The following is a 24016-nucleotide window of genomic DNA, read 5'->3' as shown; positions in this document are numbered from 1 at the left end:
GAGACGCTAAACGCGCGCATGTTGCAGAGGCGGCAGCAGTGTTCATCCTGGCAAACAAAAGTAATCCACGTCAAGTGGAGACCACAGATGCTCTCTCCATTCTACAGGCATTGGCTATCGACAAATTCCGTCTCCACGCTAGTACGGAGCAACAGCGTTTGAATGAAGACAGTGATGGTGAAATTGACAGCAGTCACAGCCGTGGCGACGGGTACAGTGCGTCCAGTGAGGGAGACGAAGACAAAGAGAACAGGTATCAAGAACAATCGCGTCCTATTCGCTGCTTCACGGAGATACTCTCGATGAAACACGCGCGTGGCCTACGAACGATAACTGGGGTGGAAGTGGCGCTCAACACGTCTGTCTCAACTGCGGACTGCGATCCTGGCGCGCAACGTTTTGTGTCCCGGCGCCACCGCGTTGCTGCGGAATCTCTTCTACTCCCCCACAGAGCGCCACTTAGTTGAGGGTCGTCGATCACGCTCTCCGTGGGTGGCTGAGTACGCTGGTGCCTTCCAGAATTTGTTTCATGCTTCCCGCGGACTTTGACGGTTTGTTGTTCGAGCACGCTGCTGAGAAGATGTACAGTACCTGCACCTGCAGTACGCGGCAGCCCTCCTTCCTGGATCGCTGGTTATGCCGTGATCTGACCGTAGTGTTGTTTTGTGGCTTGACCAGTTTCCAGGTCATGCTGATTGCGCTATACGATGGATCGGCAGTGCAGCGGGGCGAAAAGAGCATTCGACTGTGTCCGTTTGGAGAGCGCCTCGAGGAAAAGTGAGTTGGTTGACTTAGTAAGTGAACTCGCTGTTTGTTTTTGCCCTAACGTTTGCGTTGTTGTGATGTGGCTGCAGCTCGTCAAGTTCATCAATTGCACAGCAAGCCGTTGATTCACTTCGAGAAGTTGAATCCCAGCAGTATTCGCCTCCGGGTGCTTCCTCATTAATGCCTCCTCTTGTCTACGCTCCCGTGTCGATGACGGCGGCCCCTGGCATTGAGTCTGCGCCTGTTCTCGTGTTTTCCTCGGACTCCGTTCTGGAGCGGCAATCCATGAAAATCGGCGATGTTGGTCCTGTTGCTCTGGACGTTGGTCAGTCAGTTCACGGTCGCCAAGTGAAGCTGTGGGTGCCGCCGCGTTTTCGTCGCTGACAACCATTGCGTCGTCAAGTGCCTCCACAGTCACGTCGTCCAAGTTTTCTTCTCCCTTAGTGGCGCAAAAGCGTCAGCAAGAAAGCGCGAAGAGTTCGTCTCTAGATTCCACTACTCAGCAGACGCTGATCGACCACATCCTCATTTGTGGGCCGTTCGACCAGGGGTATCAACTCGCGAGTTATCTGAACGAGCTCTACTCTCACGGAGCCCAAAGAGAGGACTCTGAGCAGAGACCAGCTATATGCATTGTTCTTCTTGTCAAAACCTTGCCAAGTGCTGAGGAACTCGCAGCGTTGCCCCGCGCGCTGCCCACGAACGTTTCCATCGAGTGCGGAACGGCTGAAAACGTCGAGGACTTGCTGCGAGTGCGAGCGTACGAGGCTCGTAGCGTGCTGCTTCTGTCTGGTGTCTGGGATAAGGACAGCGTGGACGCCGTCTCCGACGACTTCTGTCAACGCTGGCGCTGCGGACGACGGACTTTACCACGAGCATCTCCAGCAGCAGCAGTCAGCAGAAATCCGCCCTGGGCTCAGTCTATTAGCCAAGTGCTCGGTTGTGAGGTCTCACAGCAGCATCAAGTACTTCGCCTACAAGAGCGACGCAGGGATTCGAGCGCCCGAAGACTCATCGCAGAGCACGCGAAGCGATGACGAAGACTCCATCGCTGGGGTCTCCGACATCCCACGAAACGAGTACCAGAACGAGCGGCTCCATGACTACCCAAGACGACGGAACTCTCTCAAGCGACTTCACTGCAGACGCCGCCATTCCTCGACTCCGATCGACTATCTGTCGTCTCCCTGCTTCTCCCCGGCCTACGCGGCTGGCGAGGTCTTCGTCGACTGCGTCTTGGACACGCTCCTGTGCCAGTCCTTCTTCAACCCGTACGTGGTCGACCTGGTTCGAGCGTTAGCAGGCGGCGACGACCCGCATGGGACCCCGACGTTCAACTTCAAGGCGTCCATGATGCGCCACGTTTCGTCACGTGGGAGCACGGAAACTGGTGCAAGTAATAGCGCGATTAATCCGAGTCCGGTGCTGCGGGTGGCGACTATTTCTCGCGAGTTGGAAGGTGCACCTTTCGCTGAGGTCTTCTCGAGAGCGCTGAGTCAGCACGTGCTGGTGCTGAGCGTATATCGACGCGCTCAGGCCGGGAGTCGAGGCAACGCGCTCCCGTACGTGGTGACTTGCCCCGAGTCGCCCTTCGACTGCGCTGTCGAGCGCGGAGACCAGCTCCACGTCCTCATGGAACTACGGCACCCCATTTCCATTCGGTGAGGCGCGTGAGGCGACCTTCAACGTGTGCCCTGCAAAGCTACATGAACCGTCAAAACTTTGTGTCTTCCCAACGTCGTGCACTCGTGCGGGCACCGACTTGTGCGACGGCGGGCTCAAGGCATGACGAGTGCCCCTGCGACTCTGCCAACTGGTTCATCTCGAAGCCATATCAAACGGCTTTTTCTTTCGCGGGACGCGGGACCGGCGAAGCGTGAGCTCTGCGCTGCAAGTGCGGACCGCGTGCCAGCCATCCAGATCTGGGCGCGTGCTCCGGGCAAAATGCGGGATTTGCCTCGGCTGGTTTTTGCTGCTCGAACGCGGCGTTCTGCTCCGCTCTCTGCTGCTTTGTATGAAGGCACTTGTTGCTGCACCCGTCCACCATATGGAAAACTAGGCTGTGACGAGACTATTGTACCCGTTTGCGCCCGACCACGACCAAAACTGAAGCAAGTTGTATACTCCATGTATAGACCGGTTAGATGAAGAATGTTCGAGAAGGCCCAATGCCGACCACCAAAGCGACTAAGCACTTGTTACTTGATGTTAAAGAGGGTAGGACGTTGGCTCTCGCCTGTGGACTTAGCAACGGCACTTCGAGGGGCGCCGCTGCGCGACCTGCCCCACCCCCTCGAGCCTTACGCTAAGTCCTCGGCTCGGCCAGGCGAGGTATCTGGATTAGATAGAAACTCCTACTTAGGTATACCTTCCGGCCCACGCGCCGAACATTGCAGACCTATGCTTTGCTTCGGTTGCAAATGGTCTCTCTGAGGCCTCTAAGTGAAATGACTAAGTGCATAGCTTACGGGGAGCGAAATTTCGAACAGTAAAGGACACTACACATCTCGGACAGTCCATTACATTGATTTTTCCATCGTTCTCTTACGTTAACTCCTACCAACAGCTCGCAAGATTCTTGTGGCCACGCCACGAGCTGTAGTCTTGTACAGCTAAACAACTTGAGCGCATGCGTTGACCTAGCCAAGCAAACAACAAACATCACCACCGGTACCCGACTGAGAACATCGTCACCCGTCACCGTACCCGACCGCCCGACTGGAAACTTATTTTCCCCGACTGATACCGCTGTACCCGACTGACGATAGCCATAGCGAGCCCCGCCCTCGAACTGATCCCAAACGCTGAAGTCTCACGCATTCTGCTTGCGCTCTTTCGCTTGTTCTCCTGGTAAAGCTGTTTGAAAGCGGAGCAGGAAGTGCCTTCTGTCTCCGCCGGTTAAAGCTGGCCGCTGCGCGTACAAACATGAGTATGAATACACCAAGTAATGCATAGATCTCCCCCGAACAGTTACTTGCCTGACAGGACTGAGAGGTGGCCTGATGCTCGTGCATCTCTTCAAACGCGCGCAGGGAGGAAGGGGGGGGGCTCTGACGCCTTTTGTGTTGCGTCGACCGCAGTCTTGCAGCCAGCCAGGGAGCGCTCCACGTCATCGTCGCCACGAGGTGTCGCTGCAGCACCATTAGGCGCTACCGGTAGTCGTCGACATCATGCGCATGCTTGTACGGCCAACAGGGCGACCGCGCGGCGGGGGGGGGATCCATGCGTGTGGCGGCTCGCCGCAGTTTTACGAATGAATGGTTGAAAGTCGAAAGTATACCGCGTATACGAAGTTCGGATGGAGGTCAGAAGCGTGGTTAGGTTATTGGTGCGGACAATTCAAAAGATGACTCCAGTAGACGGGTGCAGCAACCACTCTCTTGTATGAAACCACGTGCGGCCACTGAATGTTCCTCGATCCGTGTCTCCTTCCTGCCAGCGCGGTAGGCTCTGTTCCAGTGCCTGGTGCCTCCCCCCCCCCCCACCCGAAGTGATCTCAAGCCATTTGGCCGGGTCAGTTGTGAACTTTACCTCAGTGAGACAGAGGAATTCGCGACGTCATGCAGCTTCTCGGTGCTTCCGCGCTGGCGTTTGTGGCCTTCCAGGGCTCGGTGCAGGCCGCCATTACGTGCACCACCACGGCGGACTGCGCCTGGGGCGAGACCTGCGTGGCTGGAGACGCGGACACGTCCGTGCAGGCCTGTGTGGCCCCCACGGTGTGCGGGGGCTCCTCCATGGGCAACTGCCCGGCAGACGACAGCGGCAAGCTCGCGTGCGTGTGGAGGCCGTTCGACGACTGCAGCGCAGGCTGCGCCATCCTTAACGGCAACAAGGGCATCTACAAGTGTGTGTCCATTTCGAGGTGTGACGCGTACTACGGAGGGTCCTTCTGCAGCGGTAAGTCGAACGAAGTTCCACGGTTGTGTAAAGTGATGGAGAGGCTGACTGATGAACCTGTTACGGTTTTTGCTCTATAGACGGCTGCACTGTGAACGGAGTGCGATGCAATGGCCAGGGCTCGTGCAACATGATGTCGACGAACGCCGACGGAACGCCGAGCTTCGGCTGTACGTGCGACAACGGCTACAGCGGCTCCAAGTGCGAGATCGCTCCTGGCTCGACGGTGTCGAACTCTTCTTCCGCCACCACCGACGACGAAGACGACGACGACTCGTTCTTTGGATCGCTGGCCAACGGAGACGACTCGGCTTCGGACAAGGCCGACAAGTCCACGGACGACTCTGCTGCGGACGCCACTTCGGACGACGCGTCCCAGGAGGAGGAGTCGACTGCTGCGTCTAAGGAGAACTCGACCACTCAATCGTCCAAGAAGGAGGAGGACTCGTCGGCCGATAACGACGTGGGCCTGTGGTGCGCTGCCAATGGATACATCGGCTGCGGCAAGAACAACGCGACCTCAGACGCATCGTCCGCTGACGCCGACACTGACGCTGATGCGAGCGACGCGAGTGGCTCGAGCTCCAACTCATCGTCGTCGTCGGGCGAAGTGGCCAACAGCGCGTCGGTGTCCAGCTCGTCTCGTGGCGGCATCCGCGCCGGCGTCCTGATCCTCGTCCTCGTGATGGCCGCCTTCTTCCTGATCGGCACGGTCCTGCTGGTCGCCTACTCCCGCCGGAGGAAGCAGCAGGAAGAGGAGGAGTACGCCAGCGCTCTCGCCTCGTCGCGCGGCGTCGGCGCTGTGGGCGCGCGGGACCTGGTTGCCGGACACACCGGCCGCACCCCGCGATCACACATCGCCACGATGTAAGGAGCCGATCGACTTCATCCTACAGACTAGCAGTATCAACTTTACTATGGCCGACGCACACCAGCGATATACTTCTCGCAATATAGAGTCCTTGTTATTCGTAAACTTCGTTGCTCGCAAGAGCCGTTGATGACGCCGTGCATCAAGCTGACGGCACTGGTAGGGATCCAGTACTGCCAATCTTGGCTAGAGCGTAAATCATCCTCGTGCAGCTTTACACTCGTCATGGTGATGGTCAATGGCCATTGGTCATCGATACCTGTTGCGCACAAGTTACCGTGCCTCGACGACACCGTAACCTTGCCCAACGTGTTTTCAGAGTGGCGTGGCGCAAGCTGAAGCTGGCCGAGTCGTCCTCATTGGTCCACTTCGGTCCTCCTCCAGCGCTTCAGACGAGTCGGACATATCTTTTCGGTGGCCATGACGTTGGCAAATGGCTACAGTACATGGTTCCTTTGCGAGCGCTTCAGCTTGAGCGTAAGCCGAGCAGCGCTGGATGTTCGAGCCGCCACCCGCTTGATCTTCGTGTGACAGTGCGCTCGACAGCAGGTTGTTGGCGGCTTGAGCACAGGTGCCTGCAACTTGCAGTGGCATGTCTCGGATACATGATACATACCTTTGTGTGGCAATAATCCTGCGTCTTCACATTTGATAAACATCTGTCGCATTACTTTAAATCGATCGTTCTCATTAGCCAAACGGTCAAAACCCGCGAGATACTGTGACTTGTTATGCCTCTTTACCCTTATGCATATTACATGCATATTCGCACACTCAAAATCCAGCGTGCGGGTGCGAATCATCTCGCCGATAAAGAAATACAGTAGTCTACCGCCGCGCGCGCTGACCAAGTGGCCCCGGGACACACACGACGGGCTCCGCAGCCGTCCTGCGAGAAGCCTCCTTCCATCGGCAGAGGGCGCGCGTAAGTGCCCCCAGCCCGCGCCACCTGGTCGAGCGCTGGAAGATTGCAAGCGCCGTGAGCAACGCGAGGAGTTCAGCGACTGGAGCGATTTGCTAAGTGCGACCGGTGGCCCCTGTATGGGAGTCCCATAATGGGACACGCGCGGGGCGCCAAAAATATTTTCGCTCCCCAAACAGGTGTGGAGCCACACCACACACCAAAGAGCAGCCAGAAGCGAAGCCGAGTGGAGTCGCACACCGCCCCGCGGTACATTCTGCACATACAGACCCAGAGAGGAGGCGAGCCTTGACTATACAGACCATGCGACTGCTAGCGGCGCTGCTCCTGCTGGCGCTGCCATGCGCGACGGACGCCATGCGCATGGCCATCAACTGCACGAGCACGGCCGACTGCGGCGAGGGCGAGACGTGCGTGGCCGGCGACTCGGCCACGTCCATCCAGGCCTGCGTGGCCGGCGCGGTGTGCGGCGGCGCCACGAGCGGCAACTGCCCCGCGGACGCCAGCAGCGGCCAGCTGGCCTGCATCCAGCGCGACGGCATCTACAAGTGCCTGTCCATCGACCGCTGCGACCAGTACTTCGGGGGCTCCTCCTGCAGCGGTAAGGGCCGTGGGAGGGTGTGGTGGATACATGGGGAACACACCCAGTGACTGACTCTTTGTTTGTGCAGACGGCTGCAGTGTGAACGGCGTGCAGTGCAGCGGTCAGGGCTCGTGCTCGCTGCTGTCGACGGGCGCGGACGGCACGCCGAGCTTCGGGTGCACGTGCAACGACGGCTTCAGCGGCGACAAGTGCGAGTCCGGGTCGAGCTCCGGCTCCAAGACGCCGTCCAGCTCCTCCTCCTCCTCCAAGGCTTCAAGTATCAGCTCTTCTTCTTCCTCCAGCACGACCAGCTCATCAACCAGCTCGTCCAAGGCTTCGACCAGCTCCTCCACGTCGTCGTCTGCGTCCAAGTCGACCTCCTCTAGTGTTTCAGGCTCCAGCTCCAGCTCCACGTCCTCGTCTTTGAGCGGCTCTGGCAGCTTTTCCGCGTCGGTGAATGGGTCGTTGAGCAGCTCTTCTTCGTCTTCTTCGTCATCGTCGCTCGAGGCTGGCACCAGTAACAGGGCAGACCCGACGTCGGCCGCCAGCGGCTCCGTAGCGTCCGAGTCGGACTCGGGCGGTACCAGCTCGACCGTGTTCATCATTATTGGCGTGCTGGCTGCGTGTATTATCATCGGCGCGCTCATGTTCGCAATGTACTCGAGGAAGAAGAAGGCCCAGCAGGAGGCCGAGGCCGGCGGCTTCGGCGGGGCCGCAGCTCTGGGCGCGACTGCCGGGGGTGACAGCGAGCTTGGCGGCGGCACAGGGGCCGACACACCGAAGAGCAGTATCGTCACCATGTAGACAGACAGACAGACACGATGTTTTCCTCAGAGACATACTACAAACAAAACTATCCTTATGTAAAACTGTGATGTCCCCAAAGCCCCCACCATTGAGCCGCATGGATGCGAGCTCATTACCCCGACAGCAGGAGTCCTACCAGTAAAGCAAGCTTCACCTTACAAGCCAGCGACACAATGTCAAGTCCATATTTCGATGTCAGGCCAGCGCCTTCTTTCTTGCGTCTGCAAACTTAAACTTTGGTCACAGTTTCGGCGGTGAAGCGACGCCGCCGCAAGCGATGTCGTCGATGCCTCACCACACCGACGTGTTGTACCTCATCGCGCAGTATTTGCAGGCCAAGGGGCTGTACTCTAGCTCTTTGGCCTTGCAGCAGGAGAGCGGTCTGGACGTGACGTGGTTGCGAGGCTCGTCGCGGGAGTTGGCGCTGCTTCGGCGATGGGTTTTCGAGGGCGACGTGCAGAGAGCTCGCGCCCTGTTGCTGCCGTTGCAGGGTCTTGATGAGGTCCCACACGAGTTGGAGGCGGCTCTATTGGCGTTGGATGAGCTCGAAGTGCTGGTGGTGCAGACTCATGGGAGGAGAGATCCTTTGCACGAATCGCGGCTAGCGGGGGCCAAGTTGAAGTGCTTCGAGAGACTCGTGCCGCTCTTTCGAGCACCGGTTGATGCTGAGGAGCGAGACGTGTTCAAGTATGTTGCCATGCCCAAGCTGCAACTGGCTGGGCTGATCCATGATGCGGTTCTCTTCCATCGACAAAGTGGCGATGACACGGCCGAAAGTTGCATTTCGGTGGCGTGCAGTGTCAGTGATAACGACAAAACCGACGAAGCAGATGAGGAGCATGATGAACTTCTCCTTCTAGATAGGCCGCGGGTTGCAGTGTTGAGTAGCGACAAGTACGACTACTACTCGGCAGAGATTGACAGTGTTGCGCACTCTGTGGACTGGTCTATTTGGCGGGGCAGACAGCGAAACTCGATGACATCATCCATGAGTCTGCATAAGTATCAAACGATTGGAGATCAAGGAGAGGAGGGCAATGAGGTTGATGCTAAGGGGTATGCTGATGCTGCTGTGAACTGCACGCCGGAGATCACGGATGCCGCTGTGAGTTGCATTCCAGAAGTTAAGGAGACGGCTGATGCTGCAGTGACTTGCCATCCAGATGTGAAAGAGACTGCTGACATCGGGGTTAGTTGTGGAGCAAACGAGTGGGGTGAAGTGGCCACACAAACGGAGCTGGATTGCATCGACGATAGAGAAGAGCAAGAACGTTGTTCGACGCAAGGCGGCAATGCTGTTGAAGAAGAAGAAAACCAGGTTGAATTGGCGACTGGCAATCCCGCTGCAGTGGATATCTCTGAAGATCAGGCCGAAGTCGACAACCAACAGCTCACGAATATGCAGATAGATCACGCTAGCTCGGTTTCCTCGAGCCGACGTTTCGATGTAAGCTGGGCTCGAAAGAGTTCACGTAGTCTTGCCTTGAGTACGTCCGATGCCTCGAAAAAGCTCCATCCAGAACCCCACCAAAAGGTTGGTGAGAAAGGAATGTCATTTGAGGAAGCACCTGTGGAAACCAACCCACAAGGGCTTCAGTACGACGACTTGGAGGTCGACCACGAATTCCCTGCTCAGAAGCAGACTCCGCAGTGCTACGGCGGTCTCACGCTCGACCATGTGGTGTGTGCGAGCGTCGTAGCTGAGGTGAAAGAGCCCCAAGCTGTTCGCGCGTTGGACGTGCATCCAAACGGTACGCATTTAGCAGTCGGGACGAATGCACGCGCTCTTCGGGTCTTCGACTTGTCCACCCCATTACAGCAGCGACAGCAGCAATTGTCCTGGTCGTCCCCTCTCAACCTGATCCTGCCACTGCTCCCCGTGGCGCTTGAGAGGCACAAGCACCACGATTCGGGTATTTACTGCGTGAGTTACAATCGTTGTTTCCTCCACAGTGCTGGCGCTGCTTCGATGATCGCATCCGGCGCAGCTGATGGGTCTGTCAAGGTGCTGGTAACCAAGGGCAAAGATCCATTACAGAGACAGCAAACCGACGAGCTGTGGATTCAGCGTGGGGATGTCAACGGCTCAATGGGGAAGACGCGCGCGCTCGAGTTTGGGTCTCCACACCATCTCTGGGTGGCCTCGACGAGCGACCGTCGTCTCCGCTGTTGGGATGTTCGACGCACTCAAAGAAGCTCGAGCTCGGGTCCTTTTCAAACGCTCGACGGCCACGTCGGCGAGATCCAAGCGATTGCTATGCCTCAACCTTTGAGCTCAGGGTTGGTGAATACGCTGCTGCTTAGCGCTGCATTAGATAAAACGGTTCGGCTTTGGGATACGCGGAGTCGGCGTTGCGAGCGCTTGGTGACGTCTGGAGCTCATGCAGCATTCTCGCTGCACTTCCACCCTACAGATGAAAAGCTGGTGGTATCGGGTCACCAAGACGGCAGCGTGGCTCTCTGGGATCTGCGATCAACAGCTCGTGAGGCGCTGCAGGTTGTTGTGCCCCACCAAGACGAGTGCCGATCTGTGCGCTGGTCCCCCGGAGGCCAGTGGCTGCTCAGTGCCGCCTTTGACGGTACGCTGTGCGTCATGCAGGCGACCGGTTCGACTGTGCAGCCTGTTGCCAGCTACCACAAGCACTACGGCAAGGTGCTACAAGCGCAGTGGCATCCGACCGAGCCAGCGTTTGTGTCGTCAGGGGCGGACAAGCGAGTAAAGCTCTGGGCCTTCGCTTGAGACCGTCCAGTGCGGATCCGCTGTAGCCATCTAAAGTTGCAATGCGACGACGAAACGTACAGTGAGACCGATTAGCGCAACGTTTTCGTCTACAGGATGTGCAACAACAGCACCTCTACGCATAAGATCGCTTGCAAAGAGGGACTGACTCACAACAGGACAGCTTCAATATGCCCTGCAAAGCAAAACCCATACAAGATGCAGGCGTAAGCGATCAACAATATAGGTATATTTGAATCGAAGACAAGCAGAGCGAGGGTGGGGTGGAAGGATCAGGCAGCATAAGCACGCGAGCCGTGCGAAGAGCCCCAAGTTTTGGGCCGAGTGTACGACGTCACGCCCGGGTTGGACGCTTTCACTTGTTGCCGGGGGACTTGGAGCGTTTGTTTTTCTTCTTCTTGTGGCTGTTGGAGGAGCCACCGGAGAAGCCCTTGGGGTCGCACTCCGGGCACAACCACGTGTCCGGATGGCGCCCGTCGGCCAGGCCGACACACTCGAGGTGGTACCACTGCGACGGGTTGGGGCACGTCTTTCCGTCGCACGCGATCATGTTGCCATAGCTCGGCAGGTTGCAGATGCAGTAGAGCTCGTTGTCCTCGCCCGTGTCCGCGTCCTTCTTGGTCTTCTTGCCCTTGCCCGTCGACGAGCTCGCAGGCTTGGAGCTGCTGGAATGCGGTGGCTTGCGCCCTTCGCTCGCGTGGCTCCGGCTGCTGTGGCCGTTGCTGGATCCGCTCGAGTGGTTGTTCCCGTGCCCGTGGCTGGACGAGGTGCTGCCGGCGTTGCCGTTGCTCGTGCTGTGGCTCGAGCTGTTGTTCGTGTTGCGGCCCGACGAGACGGACACCGAGTGGTCGCGCTGGCGTTTGCGGCTGTTGGACTTGCGCTTGGCCTTCTCGGCCGCAGCCTGCGCTTTGCGCTCCTTCTCGCGCGCAGTGGAGCGCTTGACCGCCGTCCGCTCGCCGTTGCGCAGCCGCTGCATGAAGGCGACGATCGAGTCGTCCTCCTCCACCTCGAGCGACATGTCGAAGTGGCGCGCCACCTGCGCCGCCAGGTCCTCCTTGCCCGAGTCCTCGTCCACCTTGAGGTGGTAGAACTTGGCATAGCGCTTCAGAGCTTTCTCCTGTCCACAGTCGAGCCAGCCACGTGATTAGTCCAAGCGTAACGTCCAGACAGCCAGATGCTACACCAAGCATGCATGCAATCCGCCCAGCCAAGCCAAGCGCTGCATCTAGACCACGCCACGTACGCCCAAGCTCTTGAAGTCCACCATGAGCCGCGGCGGGTACATGACGCGCTTGATGCGCTGCTGCGGGCTCAGCTCGTCCACGTCGTCGTAGTAGCGTCCGCAGTCCTCGAGCTCTGCGGGGGCACACGCAGCGTTAGCGTCTTCTATTTGGACACGCCATCGCTTCAGGCCAGAGGCGCCTTACCTTCGTCCATGACGTAGAGATCGTCGCGGTCGTCCTGGAGGCACAGAGAGAGAGAGAGAGAGGAGGAGGAGAGGGGGGCGGAGTTAGCGACCACCGGCCAAAGAGAGGGGAGGAAAGGCGCGCGCGATGCAGCGGAGGGAGGAGGAGAGGGGGGAGCAAGAGCGGCGCTCACCATGGTGCTGCTGTGGGTCGAGGGGGGGAAGCGCCTGGCGTGGCTGGGGTACTGCTTCTCTCTCGGAGCTCCTGGTCGGTCCCGCCGCGCTGCCGTTCAAATGGGATTTGGCGAAAAAGCGCCGTCCGGCGCATCCGCTTTCCAAGCGGACGCTCCACTCTTGCGTACACTAAGGGGATGAATTAGGCTGTTGCCTAGCATAAGTTCGGGACCGACCCAACTTAGTGTGGTTTACACATGACATGATGGCTTCAACTTTGGGCTGTCACTTGGTCGACTAGAAAACCGTTGGACGGACCGGCGTGGCACATTCGTCTTCACGCCTCTCGTACAATACAGCTTGCACTCTCGGACGGGATTGGATTGCTGGGGGTGCGGATGCATCTTGAGCGTGCACGAAAGAGATTGCTCCATGGCATTTCGCTGCTCGTGGTGCTCGGTGACGAACACAAACCCGAGAACAACATTATCGATCCTGATCTTGAGAGCTACAGTATTCGGTAATCCTCGACAAGGAGGAGCTACAGTACTTACGTGGACTTGAACTCTGCTCTGGAAAAAAAATCGTTCGTGTGATTTGATCGGGCAAGTTTGTAAACTCTATTCAGACGTTGGCATCGCGCTGAAGTCTTAGACGTCATGTCACGAGCTGCAATGTATTTGCAGCCCCACCCGTCCAGATCTGTTTGTCTCCGAAAGACGCTAACGTTCAAACGAACCGCTTTGCTCGGAGCCCCAGATATGCGTACGTTCGTGGCAGAACGACCCGATAGAAGGCAACTATCGACGCACGCAATCTTGACCAGACGGCCTTTACGACCAGTGCCGCCGGAAAATTGGTTTGAGGCGTACCTCCAGTATTTGTCGGCCGTACGAAGACGCTTACCATTTTTGTATTTACCTCGCGTAAGTACATGTAGGGAACGTTTGTGATGACTTCTACGTAGAAGTATCGGTGAGACTCGTTGGACCTATTAAAGGTAGCGATGAGTCCATGAGCCGCAGCGATGCCCCTGTACCGCATGCATTAACTCGGCTACATGGTCACAACTCCAGGTTGAGTGTTCGCTCTGCGCTTTTCAGACCACTAAAAGGTTTGCGTGCAGACTGGCTAACTGTAGATCTGGCACCGCTTACCGGTGGTGCCGAGTCGACTTTCGGTGTCGGCAGTGCCGACACCGAAAGCCTCCGCCTCAGCGACGCAGGCTGACGACAGAGCGCCGTGTTTCCCGCTGGGATATCACAGCACCCCTCAAAAGCGCGCGAGCACACGCTCAGCTGGCAAGCACATCAAGCATCGCGCTCTGCAGACAATGCTGCCGCCGCCAGCAGGCCTAGCCAAGCATAGCGATAGCGTCCCCATCATGCCGCCACATGTCGCAGATAGTGTGGACCACCCACCCCGTCAAAGCCCCGACGGGGCGCCTGCAACTTCGAGTCAAGTCAACATTCGCGCAATTACTGGCCCGCGCTCAAGATCCGCTCCACCGCCGCCATGACCGACGTCAAGAACCCCACGTCCCCCGCCTTCAAGGCCTTCGTAGACGCCTCCGTACGTCGCCCAACCCTCCTGCTTAATCTATCGTCTCTGCGCTCGCTTTGGCGCCTCTTGCACGGCGATTTGTTTAGTAAAGCAAGCTCCTCCTTATTATTATTTATTTTAACATTTGTTTATTATGACGCGCAGGCCGGGGCCATGGGCGCGCTGTTCGCCGCGGTGCTGCTGTACCCGCTGGACGTGGTGAAGACGCGGCGCCAGGTGGACGTGGACAACAGCAAGGAGGAGGAGCAGGAGCTGGATGCCGAGGCCAAGGCCAAGGCGCTGGCGGCCCGCAAGAAGAAGGCGCACAACCTCCTGGTGGCCGTGTGGCTCATCTACCGCCAGGAGGGCGTGGAGGGGCTCTTCGCCGGGCTCAGCTCCAAGGTCGTGCACACGGTGTCGTCCAACTTTGCGTACTTCTACTGGTACTCGTTCCTCAAGACGGCCGTGGAGAAGCACTCGAGCACGCCCATCACCACGGGCATGAGTCTGCTCATGGCCTCCACGGCGGGCGCGCTCAACATGTCGATGACGCTGCCGCTCGAGATGATCAACACGCGCGCGCAGATCCAGCCGAGCGACGACGAGTCCAGCGACGCGGACGACAAGGGCGAACAGAAGGAGAAGGACGCCAACCGACGCACCATGTGGGGGCTGGCCAAGGAGATCTACGCCGAGGACGGCCTGCTGTCCTTCTGGAAGGGGTTCATCCCGTCGCTCGTGCTGGTGAGCAACCCGTCGATCAACTACACCATCTTCGACAAGCTCAAGCTGCAGCTGCAGCACTCCAAGATGGCGGCCAGCGGCGCGAAGCGCATCAGCTCGCTCACGGCGCTCGAGGCGTTCATTCTGGCGGCGATCGCGAAGGCTGTGGCTACTATTGTCACCTACCCTGTTATTCGTGCCAAGGTGCTGATGCAGGCACAGAAGAAGCAGGTTGCCGGGTATCACAAGAGCTCGCACGGCCACCACCACGCTGAGATGGGCAACTCGATGGTGCAGGTGCTCAAGCGCATCGGTGAGCTGGAGGGTCCCAGCGGCTACTTCAAGGGCTGCTCGGCACAGCTTTTCAACACCGTCCTCAAGAGTGCGCTCCTCGTGATGACCAAGGAGCAGATTACCAAGTACACCATGCGCGTGCTCTACATGCTGCGCCGGAATGCTGGTCCCAAGGCGATCGAGGCTGCGAAGGCGTAAGTGCGCTCGGTTCTCGGTGCTGTGAACAAAATTCAATATGAAGGCGATAAATATCTCTAGCGGGGTGCGTCGATTGCTTCAGGTGGATGTTGTCACTGCAGCTCAGATATTGTGCGTGTAGTGGAATGAATCACGTTTGTTTTTTAGGATACGGACGAAAAACGATGAAGCAGTTTCGATTCCAACTGCTGAAACAGTGAACTCTTGATTAACCCTGAAGGGACGATTGTTTTCCTGGTAAGCACATTTTCTTCGTTCCCGTACCCGGCGGCAAAACAGTCTTACCTCACAGGTATACTTGCCGTCGAGCCTGGTCGCATGCAGCATCAGGTTGGTACTCCCGAAGCGGCCCAAATCCTTCTCCGTTCCACTCTGTACGCCGACCGAGCTCTCTCTCGCCCCAGGTCTTCTTGGGTGAGTCGAATCGACTGTCGATGGCGAGGTCACTTCACCGTACAATTTACGGTCTGAAAATTACGACTTGTTGAAGCCGTTTCCAAATGTTCCTGCAGTTTCTATTAATCTTAATCGGCGCGCGACTGGCGGGAAGGACAAGCAGGATGTGAACACACGCGCTGCGTTCATTGCTGCTTGCTTACATGTAGGCCGTCACTCGCCTCGCCAATCTACGATCGCTTCCCAGCGCGCAAGCTGATGCATTAGCAGCGTTAGCACTGCTCGCCATGCGAGACGAGGAGGATGCTCCCGCCAACTACCGGTACGTGCTTGAACCGCAGCGACTTGCGTTGGTTCCCGCGAGATGGGGAAAGATCGTCTGGCGGCGGTTCTTCGCTTGGCGTCAGCTTCTCTTCTCTGGAGTATTTTTTAAAATAAATGGCGCGAGGTCTTGGTCATAGCGGTGAGCACCGAGCTGTCGCTGGCGGTCGCCGGCTGAAGACTGCAGGGCTCGAACTTTGTGGGGGCTGATAATTTCTTTAGCGTTAGATAGCGAATTTTTTACAAATAAATCAGCGGCAGCGCCGTGCACTGTCGATCGAAAAGTGGGGCGGCCCTTTTGTCTCGTTCCGTTGCTCGCGCTGCGGACCGCCTGTGGCGTCGTTCTCCCCTGTTCTCTCAGCGGCGGGGGAAGCTCTCGATGAGGCGCAGCGGGTGCGTGCGCGTGGGGGCGTCCTCGACCTGGCGGTGGATGAAGGCGTCCTCGGGCGGCGCCGCGCACTCGTCGAAGACGTCGGCGAACGTGGGGTCCCACCAGTCCTCGGCGAACAGGTTGCGCATCGAGTCGCCCGTGGGCGAGCTCTTCTTCTCCACGAGGTCCAGCTCTCGCACGTGGAAGCTGGTCACGGACGAGCTGCGTCTCGTGAGGCGGTGCAGCTGGCGTCTCGGCACTGCGGGCGCCACTGCACTCGCCGCACTCCGGTCCTTGGAGGTCTCTGGGTCCTGCTGCTGGGCCTTGGCGGCATCCTCCGCCGCCGCGTGGTCTTCGTTCACCATCAAGAACTCCCTGATCAGGTCCAGCGGCAGACACCTCGAGCTGTCGTTGCCGTCCCACTCGGGCGAGTCCTCGTCGTCCTCGTCCTCGTCGCCCAGCAGGCCCTGCGTCGTCTCCAGTAGGAAGCGCACGTAGCTGTCCAGCTCCTCCATCCTCGTGGACTCCAGAAGCTGCTTGGAGATGCCCAGCTTCGACTGCAGGACGTGGCGCTCCGGGAAGCGCACGCGGCCGTAGAAGCCCTCGAGCTCCTCGCAGGCGCAGCAGCTCGGGTGCTGCCGGCCGCCGCTGCCGTTGAACTGGCGCTGCAGCGCGTCGTGCAGCGCGCGGAACTCCGAGTAGCGCTTGGCCACGTACCAGTCGGCGGCGCCGCTGCGGCTCACGCGCAGCACGTAGAGCGTGGGGCGGCGGCGCGACTGGTTCTCGCGGCCGTACGAGACGATGCGCGCGGACACGGGGCGCAGCGAGCGCATCTGGAAGGCGGCCTTCTCGGCTCCGGCGGGCGTCATCGGCGTCGGGTGTGCGGTGTGAGGGGTGGAGCGAGGCTTGTCCAGCACAGCGACGCTTGCGAAGTGAGTCGAGCAGGTTGAGGCCGTGTTGGCTGACTGTGGAGGGATGCGCTCGAGCCCGATCATATGCATGCATCATCAAGATGCGCGAAGAAAGGGCGACTAGCCGAAAGTTCGCGTGGCGCACACAACGGCGGCGAAAAACACTTGCAAAAAGCAAAGGCGTGCAACGCTGCATGTAATACATCCGGTCATAGTTACGGTCCCCGGCATCGGCTCGATGGGGAAACATGCGGGGAGCGAGTGAATCTATCCTCGTACTGGACGTGTTTCTCAAGAGAAGCTCTTGCGGAGACGTCGGTGGTTGAGCCTCAGCTTCAAGCAGCCTTTGCTGTGCTGCACGCCCGAGGACAGCGGCGAAATCTGCAGCATTCGTAATCGGCGGCGGCAACCGTTTCTCAAGGGATAGGTCGCTGAGAAGATTACAAGAGTGGGCCTTCACAAGAACAAGCGAAGAACGAACGACTGTGTAATACCTGTACAAGAAGAAAGTTTACTGTATAAATTTCCACTTATTACGGAGGCATCCATATAAAACTGAAGAGTACACCATTTCCCACCAAGTTGCCAAGTTTCTCAGCCAGGCTGCAAAATGCCCCGTCCGTGGGACTGCTAATTCAAGGGAGAACCTATTAAAATCACAAATATCCGCAGAATCGCACAATCTTTGTGGCTTAGTGTCCTAAAAGATTGAATAACACACTTCAGAAAGGCAGTGTCGTCATTCGCGCTGCACAGACACAGTCCGTTGTGCGCAAGCACAGTACAGCGGGTGGGCAAAGTCAGCATCCTCCTATTCTATATGATTGGAAGTACATTTACTACTTCAACTTAGTACTTTGTATGACCACCTTTGCTGGCAAGCACCGCTTTCAGCCTCTTTGGCATTGAAAGAACGCACTTCCTAACTACTTCGTCATCAATGTTAGTCCAAATATCTAAAAGCTTAATCTTGAGATCATCGAGTGATGTTGCCGGGTTCTTCTGTAACTCCTTCTTCATGATGAACCAGACGTTCTCGATTGGATTGAGATCCGGGCTCTGCGGCGGGTGGCCCAACGAAATGAGCTTCAGTTCGCGTAGGCATCCTGCTGTCAGCTTGGCTGTGTGGGCCGGCGCGTTGTCGTGCACAAAAAGTGTCTCACCTGATAGACCCATGAGCGCCTTGGTAGTAGGAATTTCTTGGCGCAACATGCGTCTGTAGTAGTCACCCGTGACGGATTCTTCGCAGAAATGTAGAGTCCCAACACCATCAGCGGTGATGGAACTCCACACCATCAGCGACTTTCTGCTTGACTTGTATGTCGGAATGACGCAGCGTGCATCGAAGGCTTCGTGTGGTCTCCTCCAAACCGACACTCGACCAGAGGTGCCGTGAAGCTCGACGGACGCCTCGTCGCTAAACAGCACTCTGCTCCACCACTCAGGGGCCATGTTGTCGAACCGCTTCGCGTAAGCGGCGCGAAGCCGGCGGTGCCTACGACTTAGGTATTGCTTCTTACGAGCCGATCTCCCATGGAGCCCTGTATCTCGAACCCGCTCGCGGACGAGCGTGCTTGACACTGGCTGACCGATGTCCTTGGCCACTTGAGCGGCGACAACCGCAGCACTAACAAAGCGGTTGCGCTCTACTTCCCGAACTATACGGCGGTCATTGGTTCGCCGAGGCCGTCCTGTACGCTGCGGGATGGTACTGTGTCCGTGCTTTTTGTAGAACTTGACGATAGAGCGCACGCTTGGGCGAGGAATGCACAGGTGCTTGCTGATCTTCTTGTAGCCCAGCTTCTCCTTCTTCCATTTGTGGATGACGCGGTCTCGAAGGTCTTGGGAGTACTGACGCCTTGCTGTTCGTGCCATGTAGGGTCTAGTCGGATGAAAGGGATATGATACTGCTCGAATGAACTCGAGCTCGAACTCGGCTTGCGTCTAATCGACTGGTTCTCAGAAGACAGTATAACTAATGTAATATAAACGAATTTGGCTCCGTTGATTGGTGGATTTCGTTAAATAGCATGACAATCAGATGCAGGCAAGCGAAGCGAACCACAAGAAGAAAGCCGCTTTCATCGCGGTCGAGATCAAAATCTCCACTTGCACTCTAGTCTGGTAAGGTGTTGAAGTTGCCAAGGACAGAGATGGGGGGTGCTGACTTTGCCCACCCGCTGTAGAAGACATTGCTCCAGCCAAACTCGTTTATTAGCCAATGAGACCCTACCAGTAACGTAGCGCTCACAGGCATTTCTACCGGTGGACACTGTAGCTGCTGGATATTGCGGTCAGTGGCTGGAATGCTCATAGAGGCTCTATTTATTTACCCACAAACCAAGACTCTTCCTCCACCAAAAATGGGTAAACCATCGACTGGGGAGAGCTAGCAACAGCACTTCCCCCTTAGCCTGCTGCCATCGAATTGGAGCGGTTAAAGTCATACAAAACTACAAAGTGCTAGCCAATGACCTGCGTCGTATGCGCGGATCCATACCCCCATCTGATGACCTATCGGCTTTTCAAGTGCAAGTCAAAAACCTGCGCACATGCTGTACCTTACTTGGATTGCCCCTGGCGGGGTAAGCTGATTACATGCGCAAAGCATAAGGTGGCGTCCTTGTTTGAATTCGGAAGGCATCACACATCTGCGTCGTCCCCCAAGCGTTCATCGATGACAAGTCGCCAGAAGGAGTTCTGCAAGTCCCTCACTCAACAGCGACTGAAGCTGAAGCGGATTCACAGCTTGATGCGTCATCAATTCAACCTACCTGCTGACGCTATGCCACCGCTACGAGCTGTACAAAATTGCGTCAATTACCATGCCCGCAAAACTCTTGGGAACAACGATTTCTACGACGACATTGCTGCGTTTGTTCGAGAGCACTTCTTTACCGGATATGAAGAAGAAACCAAGCCGTTCATATTTACGTGGTCCGTTGACAATGATGCCCGACCTTACGCCGGCGATGGTGGAGACGCTGAACCATTTTTCGTCGGCATTCCAACGAAGCAGCTTCTCAAACGACTGGACCGACCCCCCCCCCCCGAGGACTTTGTCTTATACATGGACGCGACTTTCAAGCTCAGTCAAGTTGAATACCCAGCTTTCGTAGTGGGTATATCAGATGGAGCCGCCAGTTTCCACCTGGGTGCAGTGTTCGTGGTTTCCCAGCGCTTGACAAACATTTACACTCTCGCCCTCGCATCGCTTCGACAATTTTACACGGCTGTCACCGGAAAGAGCCTCCATTTGCGGTTTGTGATGGGCGATGCAGAGGATGCCCAGTACAGCGCGTTTGCGGATGTTTTTGCGCGAGACTCGAGCTACACGTACCTGATGTGCTTCTTTCACGTGCTGCAAAACGTCCAAAAGAAGGTACCCGCTGCCTGCCGTAGTGAAGTGATGAAGGACATCTACGGGATGCATTTTAGCAGCTGTGAAGTCGAGTTTCAGCGCCACCGAGATATGGCCCTGACGAGATGGAGAGATGATCCGCGAACGCAAGCGTTTTCCGGCTACTTCGAGAAGCAGTAGTTGAAGGATAGGTATTCCAACTGGCAGGTGTACCGCACGCTTAGTGGTTACGCGACTACGAACAATCCGGTTGAACAGTACAACAAAGTGATCAAGCGCGACTACACGCTGAGCACAAGAACTAAGCTCGGGATGCTTCTTCGTCTGCTCAGTGACTGCTGCACGGACGAATCGATGGACCAACGTCCTTTTCACATGACAGTTAAGGCGACGGACCGGCTAGCGCGACGTGCTCGGCAAATGGCGCACGACAGTCTACTTTTCGAAGTAGATGTCCACACTATGGCGCCTTCGTTTTTGGCAGAACTGCAGCACGGAGCGATTGTTAACGTTTTCTCAGCTCCCCCGCCAAGAATTTATGTCGAGAGTAGACAACGCTCAGAAGAATACCTGGCTATCTCTGCGCAGATGGGAAGTAACTACGCAAGTATGGAGGTCCTGGGTCAACCTGTCAACGGCTGGGAGGTCGACATTGCCCTCGGGTGGTGCCCGTGCAACTACCACCAGAAGTTTGGTGCTTGCGTGCATTTATTGTTTGCCCTGAGCCAACGCAACTACGTGGGTCCCAACGGCAAGCGCATGATGACTAACCGCCGAATCACAAGAGGTAAAACCACCGTGGGACGACCCCGCCGGAATGGGCCAGCGCTGTCGCACCAATAGTCCATTTGCATATTGCATTTGCTCTTTAGCAAAGAGTTAATCTTTAATAAAGAGTCGCATCGCCAATATTAAGATTCATGATCCAAGCAACAGCTCATTGAACTCGCCGTGAGCTGGGCTTTCCTCCAGTATGCCGGATATGACTCAATCTGAAAACAGCTACGACTTGAAATGAAAAACGAAGAGTCGCATTGCCAATATTAGGATTTATGGTCCGAGAAGTAGCGCATTAAATTCGCCGTGAGCTGGTCTTTCCTCCAGTATGCCGGATATGACTCAAATATGTTGATTAACTTGTAGTTCAGAAGTTAGAAGAAAGAAATCAGTGTATTGGCGCCGCTAGGACTTGTTAACCCACCGGCGACCGTTATCCCAATTTTGCAGGGATAAGAAAAACCTCGGGGGAAAGTGCCGTTTCAAGCCATACGGCCGTGGCGACCTTTCGAGATCCCGCCGACTTGGTTCCTGCCAATCAAATTGCTTTGCGGATTTCATGCGTGGTAGGTCGATTCGCGCGCGCGAACGCGTTCGCGCCTCGATTGGGTGTCACGCGTGGTTTTACGTTTGAAAGTGCAACACGAGCGCCACAATTTAGCGCTTCAACCTAATGTAAATTTCTGAAAATTAGCGGGAGGTGGACCGCGCATTATCATAACCAGTAATGTGACCATAGCGTCGCTCGTGTATTAGACGCTCACAAGTCTTGGATATTTCATACTCCCGCTGTCGTCGTGTACAAGTACACTACAGAGGCTGCTACTACCGGTCTATGATATCGAACGGGCTGAAGGAAAATATGCTGCGCCAACAACGTCTCCTCAACGCGCTGCTGTAAATCCTATCTTTTCAGCGCGGGGTTCACCTGATCCTACTAACGCGGTACTTCGCCCCTGGCAGGTTATTTGAGATGACGTCTCGACATGAAGAAAATGGAGATGTGTCTACATTGGTTTCTGTAGGAGCTTCGCGAAGCAACGTTGAGACGTGACAGTATGTATCGGATTTTGTATGGTCAACCATGGCAATATGGCTTCGCTGTCTTGTCAACATTGACATGTTTGTATAGAGTTTAGTATAGAGGTGCCATGGTTGATTCAGAGATGTCGACATTGGCATGTTTATCTAGATTTTAGTTTAGAACGTTTATGTCGTTATTGACTTCGATAAGTCAATATTGAGATGTTTGTCTAGCTTTGAGTACAGCAATTCAAACGGCTTGATGTATTGCTCCGTTAATCGAATGTAAGCTAAAACTATCCTGAGCTCCGGTCGTCCGCCGATCTACGAGCCTCACTGGGAGCTACGACAGGCTGTCCATGTGGGGCTGGTCGAGGCCCAAAAGCGCGTTGTACATGTCCGGCTTCTGAGAGACCTCGGCCATGCCGTCCACGCAAGGCCTCTAGAGGGGCGCGGGCGTGCCGTCAGTGTCGAAGTTGTCGAAGTTGTCGATCGCCACGAACGTGCGCTCCGTATCGGGCTTGGCGGGGACTGCAAGCGTACTGTCCAAGTCGATGTAGTAGAGGATCGGCATGCAGCCCGAGTCGGGCTGATCGGTGGTCGCTTGCATGAGATCCGCTCCGGGCCGGACTGGTCCGCGAGCATGCAGTCCATTCCGAGCTTGATCAAAGCCGTAGACGTGCCGTCCGTATTGGGGGTGCTTTGGGTCCGCGGGCATGGGGTCCGTGTCGAGCAGATCGGGGGCCGCGGGTCTGCCATCCGTGCCGTGATGGTCTGGGTCCGCGAGCGTGCTGCTCGCTCAGGGCTGGTCGGGGACCACGGGCGTGCTGAACTAGACGAGGTCGTCGGCATGGCGTTGGTGCCGGGTATGTCGGGGGCTTCGATCGTGGATTGCTTGCCGGGACCATCCTGGACTGCACACAGGCTCACTGAGCCAAGGTTGGGGAGGACACCGAGCATACTGTCCGTGCCGGGTATTTCGGGGGGCTTGGGCATGCCGTCCGTGTCGTCCGTGTCGGGTATTTCGGGGGGCTTGGGCTGTCGTGGCCTTGGGCATGCCGTCCGTGTCGTGGCATTGGGCATGCCGTCCGTGTCGTCCGTGGCGTCGGTGCCGGGCATGTCGGGGGCTGTCGTCCGTGGCGTCGGTGCCGGGCATGTCGGGGGCTGTCGGCATGGCGTCGTTGACGGGCATGTCCGGGCCCGCGAGCATGCCGCCCCAATAGACAGCAGCAATTTGGGTTCGGCAGAGGTCGGATGAGAGGACGCGGGGAGCCGGGCGCGATCACGACATTGTTGGCGCTTGAGTGCTTGTCAGCATTTTTAGAATTGAGCTTTCGATGCGAGGCGGCGGCGAGCTTTGGTTCCGTTCATATGCCCACGAAGACGCCTCTAGATTCCGAACCCAGGGGGGAAATTGTAAGCAAATCTATTGGTTATTTCAGGAGTAATTGGCGATCATTGGTGGAATCGTTTGAATACGTGCGATGATTGGTGGAATTGCTTGATGGCAGCAGGAACCGCTCAAGCAGGATGGCGCGAAAGGTGATGAAGATGTGCACGTTGAAGATTTGCGCGTTGAAGTGATAGCGTGACGTGCATAGCGTAGCTTAAGTGTGGAAGTCGTAAATGGCAGTAGTGCCACAAACTAAATTCTCCCGCATTTTGCAACCCCAAAAGACGAGTCCATTTTGGCCGCAGTAGCGGCCACCGGCGGCACGAAATCACAGCCGCCTGACGTCTTAGCTTTAAGACCGCGCTCACACCCATGTAGAAGATGTAGTAAGTGTATTCTAGGCCGCGGCGCCGGCTCCCCTCATGTCAGTGACGCTGCCGGCGCCGCGATTCCTTCCTTTTTGCTACCTTACATAAGTACCCATTTCGGCCTAGGTGCCGGACGCCGGCGGCATGAAATCCTAGCAGCCTGCCTAATACTTTC

The 24016-nt window shown here is 56.8% G+C and overlaps 10 protein-coding genes across 10 annotated transcripts; 8 read left to right on the top strand and 2 right to left on the bottom strand.

Moving 5' to 3' along the window:
• Positions 1-174: 174 nt before the first annotated feature.
• On the top strand, positions 175-2430 carry PHYSODRAFT_304276 (hypothetical protein; the record flags this gene model as incomplete). Its single annotated transcript, XM_009534801.1, has 5 exons — positions 175-216; positions 686-777; positions 855-1121; positions 1169-1525; positions 1572-2430. The coding sequence occupies 5 exons, from the start codon at positions 175-177 to the stop codon at positions 2428-2430; spliced, it is 1617 nt and encodes a 538-aa protein (XP_009533096.1).
• Positions 2431-4325: 1895 nt separating this feature from the next.
• PHYSODRAFT_520093 (hypothetical protein) lies at positions 4326-5533 on the top strand (the record flags this gene model as incomplete). Its single annotated transcript, XM_009534800.1, has 3 exons — positions 4326-4662; positions 4743-5133; positions 5245-5533. 3 exons carry the CDS (start codon positions 4326-4328, stop codon positions 5531-5533), a joined length of 1017 nt encoding a protein of 338 aa, XP_009533095.1.
• A 1285-nt stretch (positions 5534-6818) lies between these two features.
• Positions 6819-7842, top strand: PHYSODRAFT_520275 (hypothetical protein; the record flags this gene model as incomplete). Its single annotated transcript, XM_009534799.1, has 2 exons — positions 6819-7056; positions 7127-7842. 2 exons carry the CDS (start codon positions 6819-6821, stop codon positions 7840-7842), a joined length of 954 nt encoding a protein of 317 aa, XP_009533094.1.
• A 289-nt stretch (positions 7843-8131) lies between these two features.
• PHYSODRAFT_443985 (hypothetical protein) lies at positions 8132-8590 on the top strand (the record flags this gene model as incomplete). The annotated part of the gene is made up of 2 exons (XM_009534798.1): positions 8132-8347; positions 8462-8590. Coding segments are annotated over 2 exons (345 nt in total), but the record flags the coding sequence as incomplete, so codon positions are not given.
• An 804-nt stretch (positions 8591-9394) lies between these two features.
• Positions 9395-10585, top strand: PHYSODRAFT_520295 (hypothetical protein; the record flags this gene model as incomplete). The annotated part of the gene is made up of 1 exon (XM_009534797.1): positions 9395-10585. One exon carries the CDS (start codon positions 9395-9397, stop codon positions 10583-10585), a length of 1191 nt encoding a protein of 396 aa, XP_009533092.1.
• A 1152-nt stretch (positions 10586-11737) lies between these two features.
• PHYSODRAFT_287014 (hypothetical protein) lies at positions 11738-16548 on the top strand. Its single transcript, XM_009534796.1, has one exon. The coding sequence runs from the start codon at positions 13680-13682 to the stop codon at positions 14919-14921; it is 1242 nt and encodes a 413-aa protein (XP_009533091.1). The 5' UTR covers positions 11738-13679; the 3' UTR covers positions 14922-16548.
• A 1832-nt stretch (positions 16549-18380) lies between these two features.
• On the bottom strand, positions 18381-18794 carry PHYSODRAFT_521027 (hypothetical protein; the record flags this gene model as incomplete). The annotated part of the gene is made up of 1 exon (XM_009534795.1): positions 18381-18794. A coding segment is annotated over one exon (414 nt), but the record flags the coding sequence as incomplete, so codon positions are not given.
• Positions 18795-19596: 802 nt separating this feature from the next.
• Positions 19597-20460, top strand: PHYSODRAFT_337164 (hypothetical protein; the record flags this gene model as incomplete). Its single annotated transcript, XM_009534794.1, has 1 exon — positions 19597-20460. The coding sequence occupies one exon, from the start codon at positions 19597-19599 to the stop codon at positions 20458-20460; it is 864 nt and encodes a 287-aa protein (XP_009533089.1).
• Positions 20461-20586: 126 nt separating this feature from the next.
• Positions 20587-21123, top strand: PHYSODRAFT_519571 (hypothetical protein; the record flags this gene model as incomplete). Its single annotated transcript, XM_009534793.1, has 1 exon — positions 20587-21123. A coding segment is annotated over one exon (537 nt), but the record flags the coding sequence as incomplete, so codon positions are not given.
• Positions 21124-22522: 1399 nt separating this feature from the next.
• Positions 22523-23199, bottom strand: PHYSODRAFT_337163 (hypothetical protein; the record flags this gene model as incomplete). Its single annotated transcript, XM_009534792.1, has 2 exons — positions 22523-22832; positions 22901-23199. 2 exons carry the CDS (start codon positions 23197-23199, stop codon positions 22523-22525), a joined length of 609 nt encoding a protein of 202 aa, XP_009533087.1.
• Between the last annotated feature and the right edge of the window lie 817 nt (positions 23200-24016).

The sequence above is a fragment of the Phytophthora sojae genome (genome assembly GCF_000149755.1).
Source record: "Phytophthora sojae unplaced genomic scaffold PHYSOscaffold_8, whole genome shotgun sequence".
In the NCBI taxonomy this organism is placed as follows: domain Eukaryota; phylum Oomycota; class Peronosporomycetes; order Peronosporales; family Peronosporaceae; genus Phytophthora; species Phytophthora sojae.
This window is presented reverse-complemented; position numbering and strand designations above follow the sequence as displayed.